Genomic DNA, 12,416 nt, shown 5'->3' with positions numbered 1-12,416 from the left:
ATATACAGTCATGGGAGTGATGCCAAAGTTCCATTATGTTTATTTAGAATAACCGAATTAAATATGTCGATACAACGTTCGTCTGAAAAGTTAGTAGAGTCATAAGTATACGAATTTGACTGAGACAATTGGGTTAAAAAAGTGTCCAACTTATTAAAAAAACAACTTTTGTTACGTATAGAGTTACGTGACACATAAGTTTTTATCAAAAAAAAAAACAATAATTCAAAATCGATAAAACTGATGAAAAATTGTCGAGTTCAAAATTGGGGGCTTCAAATTAGAGATGACAATTACTCATTGCTAGTCGTGTATCAGGATTACCCGTTATATTTTTGAAATATATTCGTTGGGATTCCTAATTATATTACTTATTATTTTTACTTTTATATATTTTTATTTTTCAAGAAAATTACAAATATAAGTAGTTTAAATCTTATTACATATTATGAAGATAATGATTAAATAATCCAGTTCTGTAGCTATACGTAATATATTAATGATTTAAAGTAGGGGTGCTAAACGGGTCGTGTTCGCGGGTTGGCGGGTTCAACCCGACCCGAACCCGAAAATTTTACAAAAACCCGAACCCGAACACGACCCGAAGTTTCATGGGTTGACCCGAACACGACCCGTTCAACCCGAATTTTTTTATTTTTTTTCTGAAATTAATATATTAAAATTAAAATTTACTTAAAAAACTCAAATGTATATAATAATATCATATTTAAATTATAAAATTTATGTTAATTTCTTTTTTTAAGTTATAATCATTGCATAAAATACACACCCCATTTAATTTATGACATAAAATATATTGTAAAAAAATATATTATAGTATGAATGTGTTAAATGGGTCAACCCGCCAACCCGACCAGGTTGACCCGAACCCGACCCGTTAACCTAAACGGGTTCGCGGGTTCAACCTGAAACTGACCCGAACCCGTTTAGACTAAACCTAAACCCGTGAATTTCATGTTAGGTTCGTGTCGGGTTTTCGGGTCGTGTCAGAAATCCACGCCCCTAATTTAAAGTAACAAAATTGGTTTAAACATGTTAGTTTATTAAAAAAAAAATAATTAATGCTTTGGAATTTTAATCAAGGGAATGTTTGGTTTAAGGATTTTATAGTTTAGTAAAAAAGTTAATTAATGCTTTTGAATTTTAATCAAGGGAATGTTTGGTTTAAGGATGTTGAATTTGGAGGATCTAAAATACTAAGATTTGAATTTCTTTCACACGTTTTGTTTTTTTTTTTTTTTTTTTTTTTTTTTTTTGCCATTTTAGTCCCTTTGGTTTGGGTTATTTTACCCGTTTATCCAAAGGTTTCATTTTTCGTCTGTAAGTCCAAAAAGGTTTTACTGTTGCCATTTTAGTCCACTGGGTTAACTTCATCCATTTTTTCTATTAACGATAAGGGCAATTCAGTCATTGTATATGGCCAACTTGCCCTTCTAATTAACAGAATCACATATAAAATGACCGAATTGCCCTTCTCGTTAACAGAAAAAATGGATGAAGTTAACCCAGTGGACTAAAATGGCAACGGTGAAACATTTTTGGACCCACATGCGAAAAATGAAACCTTTGGACTAAACTGGCAAAATGACCCAAACCACAGGAACTAAAATGACATTCAACTCTATTTTTTTTAACGGCAAAGTTACATAATCTCTACTTCTAAATTACACTAATTTATCGCATGCTAGGAATTGAACTATGTTCTCTTCAAGAGGCACAAAACCTCTATCACCCACCAAAGTGGTTATAGCTTTCACACTGTAAGATAATGAATAATTGCTTGCCTCCTTTCATTCACAAGTTTCAATATATAACGATACAATTGAATCTCCTATTTTTGGAGATTGATTCTACACTAATCACAGATTACATTGCCATATATACATGCATGATTTATGTAGCCTATTACACCCCCGTAGTCGAAGCGGGAGGCATACGAATGCTTAGACTGGACCGAAAATCGTCGAAGAGGACCCGAGGAAGACCCTTGGTAAATATGTCGGCAATCTGAAAACGGGAAGGCATGTGTAGAATCCGGATCAGGCCTTTTTAAACGTGTTCCCTGTCGAAGTGAATGTCGAGTTCAATGTGCTTGGTCCGCTGATGCTGAACCGGGTTGCCGGTTAAGTAAATGGCGCTGACGTTGTCACAGTAAACCAAGGAGGCTTTTGTCAAAGGGCGATGTAACTCAAGAAGAAGGTTTCGCAGCCAACATATCTCTGCAACTACGTTAGCAACACCACGGTATTCGGCCTCTGCACTAGAACGGAAGATGGTGGATTGTCTTTTTGAGGACCATGAGATCAAGTTGTCTCCAAGATAGACACAGTATCCGGATGTAGAGCGACGAGTGTCCGGGCAACCTGCCCAATCAGCATCGGTGTAGGCACGAATGGAGAGGGCCGAGGAGGAGCGGAGATGAAGGCCGAACTCAGCAGTGCCTTGTAAGTACCGGATGATATGCTTAAGAGCGTTCCAGTGAGCTATGCAAGGGGAGTGCATGTGCATACATACTTGCTGTACCGCGTATGCAATGTCGGGTCTTGTGAAGGTTAGGTACTGCAATGCACCGGCCAAGCTTCTGTAGGTGGTAGGGTCATCAAATAATGAATCTGGTTCACTGGCTAATTTACTCTGTGTGTCTACCGGGGTCGCTACAGATTTGCACGAGTCCATACCTGCATGATGAATGATGTCTTTGTCATATGCATGTTGGGACAGGAACAACGTGTCCCCTGTTCTGGTAACCGAGATGCCCAAGAAATAGGATAAGGGCCCCAAATCCTTCATAGCAAATTCACCTGCAAGAAGACTCATGAGTTGTTGACGGAGTCGGTCAGAGGAGGTGGTGAGAAGGATGTCATCCACATAGATGAGGAGATAAGCAACATCGTGACCGTGTTGATAGATAAATAGAGAATTGTCCGTCTTGCATTGAGTAAATCCATGTTGAACAACAAAATCAGTGAACCGTTGATACCAAGCTCTAGGAGCCTGCTTGAGGCCGTAGAGACTTCTTGAGGCGGCACACATGATCAGGATATTCCCGATGGCGAAATCCCATTGGTTGGTGCATGTAGACAATTTCATTTAAGTGACCGTGTAAAAAGGCATTAGTGACATCTAGTTGATGTATGGGCCATGATTTTGAGAGAGCCAGAGTGAGAACTGTCCGAATAGTGGTAGGTTTTACGACCGTACTGAAAGTGTCACCACAGTCAACCTCAACCTGTTGACTACGACCGTCGCATACCAGCCTTGCTTTGTAACGTTCTAAAGAGCCATCCGAACGGAATTTGTGTTTAAAAAGCCACATACTACGAATAATATTCATGTCCGGGCGACGTGGTACTAGTTCCCAAGTGTCATTTTTAATAAGTGCACTAAATTCTATTTGCATAGCGTCGTACCATTCATTAGTGGACAAGGCAAGGTGAGGCGTTTTTGGGATTGGAACAAGTGAAGTAGTGTTGAGGTTGAATAGGTTTTCGGTTTGGTTATACCGTCCATAGCTCTAGTGCGCATGGTACGGGTCGGTTGTTGAGGAGGGGTAGGGTGGTTTGAGGGTTGAGGTGGTGCTTGGGTAATCGGTGTTGAGTCTGAGGGATGGGCAGGAGGTGATTGAGGTGGAGAGGGGACGTGACTTAGAGGGGGGGTTAGGTGAATGGGCCGGCTGTAGGTGAGATGATGGAGTAGGGTTGGGTGAGGCGTGTTGGTTTGGGCCAGGGGAAGCTGTATGTGGGCCGGTTGGGTGATGTGAGGATGAAGCAATTTGAGGTAAGTTGGTGGGGCCGGATGGGACTGGGCCGATGGGAGTAGACTGTTGGGCGCTGGGTTGGGCAGTCGGTTGGGACGGATTGATTGTGTCCCACAATAGTGGGCTGAAGGAGGTGATAGAAAATTATAGTCAAGAGTAGTATTGGAGTTTTGTATGGAGAACGGATATATGGATTCTTCAAAGAGGACATGTCGGGATATAATAATTTGTTTATTGAAGATGTCAAGGCATTTATATCCGCGATGGTTTGAGGGGTAGCCGAGAAAGACACAAGGTTTTGAGCGATCAGTGAGTTTATTTATAGTGGTGGAGGGGGTGATGGGATAGCATAGGCAACCGAAAACGCGGAGATGTGTATAGGTAGGGAGAACATTATATAGAAGGGTGGTGGGGGATAAGAATTTGTGGGTTTTCTTTGGGAGAATGTTTAGAAGATAGGTGGCGGTTTCAAGGGCATAATGCCAAAATGATGGAGGAAGGGAGGCTTGAGATAAGATGGTGCGAATCATATTATTGATGGTTCGTATTTTTTGCTCGGCTTTGCCGTTTTGCGAAGAGGTGTGGGGACAGGAGAAGCGGAATTGCATGCCATTGATGTGGCAAAATTGTTTAAAATTATTGTTTGTGTATTCGGTGCCATTATCGCATTGAAATTGTTTAATTTTTCGTTCAAACTGTGTATGAATAAGGTTATGAAAGTTGGTGAAGGTGGTGTAAACTTGAGATTTGTTTGTTAGGGGATATGTCCATAAAAAATGTAACGCTCACTTTTTCACATTCAAATAGATTAAAAATAACATACTAATTTTTTTTTTTTTTGACAAAATTTTGGCATGACCCGTTCGTACTATAAACATTTCCCCTGCTTTTAACAAGCGTCATTCAAATAAACTTCTACGACACTTTTTCAAAAGAAATAAAAGTAGTGACCATACAAGACCTAATACAAAGGTTATGTCCGAACTACCCAAAAAGGTTTTAAAATTCAAACTACTTACGAACATCCTAAAACATAAAATTTACATTTACATTACAAAAATTATTTGACCCATTTCAAAAGATAACTTGAACCGGAAGCGCATATATGGACGATGTGGTGTGTTCGAATCCGAGCTCGCCATTCTAAGCATGAGATTTACCTACATCCATAACACAAACTTGCATATTAGTTCGGATAAAGCATTATTACTAATACATTTTTTTTATTTAGCTTTTTACCGCATTATTTGACCCTTTACCGAGTCACTTCATCTTTACATCATCTTTCATACTACAATTCCGCTTTAACGAATATCATGCCATTTAACTTCTATCACCATAAAATCATCATATTTCATCCGACCCGTTCTCACGGATCATGCATATTTTTACTTTCTTATTTATTATTCTCCACTAGTTTGACTTACAAAAGTCAACATCTAGTTACTTTAACTTCATAACAAATTCATCCTATTTGACCCGTTTAACTACGGGTTTAACACATCATCCAGAATAACATCATTTTCATACTTTAGACCCATTTGCACGGGTCGTCAACATACTTTTTCTCCTTTTTCTACTATTAATTCGTAATAAGACATTTTTTACTAATGATTCCCACATAAAACATCAAATAATTATTTACAAGAGAACTAACATAAAATTCTACTTTCTACATAAGCGAAGTTCATAAGAACTTACAGTGATCTTGTGAAGCTTGTGACTTCAAGTGACTCGTACCTTCTTCCTTCTTCGTGCCTATACATTATAACTTCATGCTTTTAGCTTTCATAAACATTTCTTCACATATGCATCTTTGATTTATTCATCATGACTTAACATAATTATCCATATATCCATTTTCGTTTACATCATCATTAAATCAATAATTCATGTCAAACTTCAACTAAATCATTCTTAGGCATTTCATCGAACACATGGCGTGCATACAATCTATAAAACATGAAGTACAAGTATTCAAAGCATGGTTCTACTAATTCATTCTTAGATTATCAAGATCAACCAAAATTTCATACAACAATCATTCCAAATCAGTTTCAACTATCATTTATTCACTAATAACAATTCTCACACTAAGCCATTACAATAATTTGCACATAATTCATTCATGTTCTTCACTATCTTCCTAATTCAAGTGGGTTTATGCTTCAAATTGTTTGATTAACTAAACTCAAGCAAATTTCTTGTTCTATTGTGTAATCCTAACTCACAACTACACAATTATTCACATTACTACAAGATTGGGTTGAAACCCACTTTCTACAAATCATCAAAATAGAAATTTCGACTTACCATTCGTTGAACAAGCTTAGATAACTCGAGTTTTGGGTTCATGCATTTGTTTAGGCTCTTAAACTCCTTCTGATTTTGAGAATTTTAGGAACTAGGGTTTCTCCTTGGTTCCTTTTTGCTCCTGGCGATCCACAGAACACACAAAAATGTGTGTTTTGTGTTTTTCTTTTTAATTAATAACTTTCATCTTTTTTTTTACAAGTTTAACCCCTCTAATTATAAATTTTTGTTTATTGTCACATATCTTTCCTTCTTGTTGAATTACTAACATATGCATTTAACTTAGTTAATATAACATAACTAGACATTTAGGTAACAAAATAAATTGCATATTTTTGGGGTGTTACAAGTCTACCCCCCTTAAAGAAGGTTTCGTCCCCGAAACCTGAATACATACATTCTGACGAGTTTATCTATATCCCTTCGCGATTACATACCTCGAACTTCGTTAACATGCTTTCATTCGATCATCCCTCATGATGAATCGGTCATTACTACTCTAAACTTGTCTAATACATTTGGTAATTCAATCTTGTATGAATCAAAGCGATCCTATTACATTATTTCATGATTATCATTCAATTGTTCAAGCTGATTTCTTAAAACTTATCTATCAGATTATTCATTCCCGCATACCTCTAACATCTACTTAGGGGAAATAATTATCATAATATTAATACTTGTTCATTCCTATTCATTCATATTAATTCACAAATCAAACATCATTCAATGGTTTCTAACTCTTTAGTTTCTAGATACTCCCCATCCGTCCAAGGCCAATATCAAGCAAAATTTCTTTCATATCATTTGCTTGATAGTTCTTTTCATACTTTTCTTGCAATACCTTCGTATAATCTTTACCCGAGACTAATATTTCTTCCACTGATAATCTATCATAACTGCATGGTTAACCACAACTTAATGTATACATTATACAAATCGTGTACATACTATCCTGCTCTACCCTCTTTACCGTCTATCCTAGGTTACAAGGGCCAACATAAGTCTTTAATCACGCTATCAATATGCTCGTGTAATCAATACTTACATTTGAGCAACTCATGTTACACTCGAAGTGTCGTACTCAACTATACTTGTCATCACATTCCATAACCGTCATACATACGTCATTCCTTCTAGCAATTGTAATACCAAGGCAATTACCCAACATTGTACCTCAAAGGGTTAATTCTTATCAACCTAGGTTCCGCTACATATGAGATTATAAGCTTATTACATGTGTAACTCCATTTCACGTATGAGTTACATAAAACTTGGCACAACCGTTCATTCGACAATTGAGATTACACTCTACCACGTAGGGTTGTTTTATAATACGAACCAAGAATCATGCGTATAAAAACTTTAACTCTCGAACATTTCTTTAGAGGTTTATCTTCTAATAATTCCTCAGCCATGATAGGGAACTCGACAGAGGGTGAGATTTATTCAAATATTCATCATATTTTACATTCCACTCAACCCCTCTTTATGTAACATTCCTCCTCTAACAGTTACGTATTCTTATATTTTCATTCTAGCTTCCTTCGACTTTAACCTTTCACATTTTCCATACAGTTCTTTCTAATTCTTCTAAATTTGGCATACTAAGTGTGTACCCCGCTTTCTTAACAATTCCTCACTTTTCTTTTCTTTCTACTACTCATTTTCCGATATGCGGATCGACTCTTACTATCTTTCCATCATGACATTTCAAGACATCTAATAATCTTACTCTACAATAAACAAAAATTTAGAGCCGTCATTATTTCCTATATTGATATGAAGATTATAATTTACTTACTAGCATTATGAGTCATTTACTTCTGCCTTCCAAGTTACTAACCATACATTGTTCCTTCACTATGTTGTTTGAATCAATAATGCCCACCATGAGCCTACTACTTGATTCCTCTATTATTAACATCATCATTCTTCCTAGTCACCCCCTAATGTGACATAAAAACTTTGACTACTAATGTATGTGTGTGTGTATATATACATATACTGGCCTCAAACATTTAGTAACTCTGTTACAATTAGTTACTTATTAATCCATTCCTACAGTATGAACTAATTCGCTTATTTGTACTTCCTTATTTATTTTAGACATACTTGTTATCACTTTACCATTTCTTACAAAATTTCTATCCTCGTCGGTATTTAAATCATCCATCCAGGTCTTAGCCCATTATTCATTTTAGTCCTCATAAGTTGATCATCACATGCTTAATACGTAACGTGTTCGGAGCATACTTCTTTCATCATAATCTTATTACCTTAACATCTTTCTATGTATATGTATAATTACTTACACCATCATATGTTACCACATTTGTCATATGTTTTACTCTTACTCATATATCCCGTTTAGGTCTACGACGATTAACTATCAACATATCCCTACTCATATTCCCACAACCAATGGCAACATATCTCACATACGTTCACATACACATCACATATATATATATATATATATATATATATATATATATATATATATATATATATGTGTGTGTGTTCTTTTTAGTCTTACATTATGCTTGACCAACCAGGCTATCTGTGCCATTTACTTGTTATGTTTGTACATATCTTTAGTTAGGTGGAGAAAAAGCATCTCCTAATTTGCTTTCATACTTTCCTTCCCACCTAACGACTCTAAATTTCATCCGTCTACGACCCTTTCTTAAGGCTCTATCTATGCTTACCACATAAGTACATTCCCTTAAAATTTTAATTCTACTAACATTTACTTTTTGTTATCGTTTGTGTTTCCTTCGTCCGTCATCTACAATTAAGCATTTTCTACATTCATTACTTCATATACTTTCCATGTCATCTCAAGTTACATTGATTCCTTCATAATCACATTTCAATAACTTTCATTCCACTTGTACATTATCATCAACATCGGTCATGATAAGCCACATCACACATGCCTTTCGTTCATAGGGGAATAGAATCCCTCATCCTTCTTACTTACTTTCTCTCACCACCCGCTACTCGGAACATATTTTATTAACAATTTCTTCATTTTCATCAGCCATCTACTATATCATTCGAGATCATTATTAAATTTTATTCTTTGGTCATGTTCATTCCATTCTATCATTAATTTTTTTTTATACTTTCCTTCCTCTCATGCTAGGTGTTAACGGTCCTTTATGACTAAACCACCTATCTCTCATTATAGGGTTGATAAACCCAACTAGAACTTCATTCACAACCTTCCAATCATATACGTTCTTACTTCTAAACATTTCAACATGACCCGGTTGACATTTAGGGGATCCTAATATCATAGGTTGCATTTTCAGAAACTTAACGAAACTTTTGGATTTGCCTTAAGAAATATTCTACCACATGGTTTATGAAATATGTTAATATGCCTAACATATTTCAATGACTTTCATTCTCTTCTTACTTATTAGACATTCGTTAATTTTATATATAACTTTTCACTTCATTATATGTTACTTCATGCCATCATGCTTAAGTCTTATTGACCTTTATCGTTTTTAATTATGGTTATCATGCTTTTATTTCATAATTCCGGGTGTTAATAGCCAATTAGTGACCATACCGCATTCCTTTCATCATCCTCGGTGTTAACGGCTACTTCGTGCCCACACCGCATACTATTCATCATTCTTGGTGTTAACGGTCACTTTGTGACCTCACCGCATACCATTCATCATTCCTGGTGTTAACGGTCACTTCGTGACCTCACCGCATACCATTCATCATTCATTTCTTTATCATTCATGCATTATTTTGCTTTCAATAATTCATTTCCGCAGGTCATAAAACCATACTATCCTTCATTACGAACATTCTAGACATGTTATTCAAAACATACATTCATTCTTACACTTACTTCATATTCGTTCGTTCTTTAACTAATAGCCTTCATGTTATTCAACTTATATTCATGGTTTTATAAACATTTAGGGGCTTTTTCTAAGTTTAACGAAGGTCCGGAGCTGAATTGGAGGCCACGAAATAACAAAGAAAACAAATCATCAAAAGTGAACCGGGAAGGGGCGTCGCCGACGGCACTGGGCCGCGTCGCCGACGCACCCCAGAATGTTGCGTCGCTGTACTTTGCGCGTAGACAGGAAATTAGGCCGTCGGGACTCCCAGGTGCGTCGCCGACGCCATAGGGGGTCGTCGCCGACGGGTCTTCTAACCTGCAAACGCTGATTTCTCTTATTTTTTTTTTACCCACATACTTCATTCCCAAGCCCCAGTATGACCCGAAAAGGTTCCTTGACGTTCCGAAACCTCCCGCAACATCCCGTAATGTTACAACCCAGGTTATTCTATTGAGTTAACTATAAACCCCTTCCCATTTCTAACCATAAGCATAATCAAAATTTACAATTTACTTACTTGCATAGCGCTTCAGAACGAACACACCTTCATACGAGCTTTCGGTTTGAGTTCAAGCATTTTAACTCTAATACTTGAATCCCTCAAACCTCGGCTCTGATACCAACTTGTAACGCTCACTTTTTCACATTCAAATAGATTAAAAATAACATACTAATTTTTTTTTTTGACAAAATTTTGGCATGACCCGTTCGTACTATAAACATTTCCCCTGCTTTTAACAAGCGTCATTCAAATAAACTTCTACGACACTTTTTCAAAAGAAATAAAAGTAGTGACCATACAAGACCTAATACAAAGGTTATGTCCGAACTACCCAAAAAGGTTTTAAAATTCAAACTACTTACGAACATCCTAAAACATAAAATTTACATTTACATTACAAAAATTATTTGACCCATTTCAAAAGATAACTTGAACCGGAAGCGCATATATGGACGATGTGGTGTGTTCGAATCCGAGCTCGCCATTCTAAGCATGAGATTTACCTACATCCATAACACAAACTTGCATATTAGTTCGGATAAAGCATTATTACTAATACATTTTTTTTATTTAGCTTTTTACCGCATTATTTGACCCTTTACCGAGTCACTTCATCTTTACATCATCTTTCATACTACAATTCCGCTTTAACGAATATCATGCCATTTAACTTCTATCACCATAAAATCATCATATTTCATCCGACCCGTTCTCACGGATCATGCATATTTTTACTTTCTTATTTATTATTCTCCACTAGTTTGACTTACAAAAGTCAACATCTAGTTACTTTAACTTCATAACAAATTCATCCTATTTGACCCGTTTAACTACGGGTTTAACACATCATCCAGAATAACATCATTTTCATACTTTAGACCCATTTGCACGGGTCGTCAACATACTTTTTCTCCTTTTTCTACTATTAATTCGTAATAAGACATTTTTTACTAATGATTCCCACATAAAACATCAAATAATTATTTACAAGAGAACTAACATAAAATTCTACTTTCTACATAAGCGAAGTTCATAAGAACTTACAGTGATCTTGTGAAGCTTGTGACTTCAAGTGACTCGTACCTTCTTCCTTCTTCGTGCCTATACATTATAACTTCATGCTTTTAGCTTTCATAAACATTTCTTCACATATGCATCTTTGATTTATTCATCATGACTTAACATAATTATCCATATATCCATTTTCGTTTACATCATCATTAAATCAATAATTCATGTCAAACTTCAACTAAATCATTCTTAGACATTTCATCGAACACATGGCGTGCATACAATCTATAAAACATGAAGTACAAGTATTCAAAGCATGGTTCTACTAATTCATTCTTAGATTATCAAGATCAACCAAAATTTCATACAACAATCATTCCAAATCAGTTTCAACTATCATTTATTCACTAATAACAATTCTCACACTAAGCCATTACAATAATTTGCACATAATTCATTCATGTTCTTCACTATCTTCCTAATTCAAGTGGGTTTATGCTTCAAATCGTTTGATTAACTAAACTCAAGCAAATTTCTTGTTCTATTGTGTAATCCTAACTCACAACTACACAATTATTCACATTACTACAAGATTGGGTTGAAACCCACTTTCTACAAATCATCAAAATAGAAATTTCGACTTACCATTCGTTGAACAAGCTTAGATAACTCGAGTTTTGGGTTCATGCATTTGTTTAGGCTCTTAAACTCCTTCTGATTTTGAGAATTTTAGGAACTAGGGTTTCTCCTTGGTTCCTTTTTGCTCCTGGCGATCCACAGAACACACAAAAATGTGTGTTTTGTGTTTTTCTTTTTAATTAATAACTTTCATCTTTTTTTTTACAAGTTTAACCCCTCTAATTATAAATTTTTGTTTATTGTCACATATCTTTCCTTCTTGTTGAATTACTAACATATGCATTTAACTTAGTTA

At 35.8% G+C, this 12,416-nt stretch overlaps 1 protein-coding gene and 1 long non-coding RNA gene across 4 annotated transcripts; both read right to left on the bottom strand.

Moving 5' to 3' along the window:
• Positions 1-2,070: 2,070 nt before the first annotated feature.
• Positions 2,071-3,111, bottom strand: LOC110901583 (uncharacterized mitochondrial protein AtMg00810-like). The gene has a single exon (XM_022148398.1). It carries the CDS (start codon positions 3,109-3,111, stop codon positions 2,071-2,073), a length of 1,041 nt encoding a protein of 346 aa, XP_022004090.1.
• Positions 3,112-4,680: 1,569 nt separating this feature from the next.
• Positions 4,681-12,281, bottom strand: LOC110899141. Of its 3 annotated transcripts, XR_002569960.2 has the most exons (4): positions 12,128-12,281; positions 11,516-11,572; positions 5,480-5,536; positions 4,681-4,938 (listed from the first exon to the last, which is right to left on the bottom strand). It is a non-coding gene; the product is annotated as an uncharacterized LOC110899141 (long non-coding RNA). The 3 variants fall into 3 exon arrangements; XR_002569962.2 differs by lacking the exons at positions 11,516-11,572; positions 12,128-12,281 and adding an exon at positions 6,092-6,244; XR_002569961.2 differs by lacking the exons at positions 4,681-4,938; positions 5,480-5,536 and adding an exon at positions 10,347-10,974 and having other exon boundaries at positions 12,128-12,280.
• Positions 12,282-12,416: the final 135 nt, after the last annotated feature.

This window comes from Helianthus annuus, chromosome 13 (genome assembly GCF_002127325.2).
Source record: "Helianthus annuus cultivar XRQ/B chromosome 13, HanXRQr2.0-SUNRISE, whole genome shotgun sequence".
Taxonomy (NCBI): Eukaryota; Viridiplantae; Streptophyta; class Magnoliopsida; order Asterales; family Asteraceae; genus Helianthus; species Helianthus annuus.
Note: the sequence above shows the minus strand (reverse complement) of the source record. Positions and strands in the feature narration are given on the sequence as shown.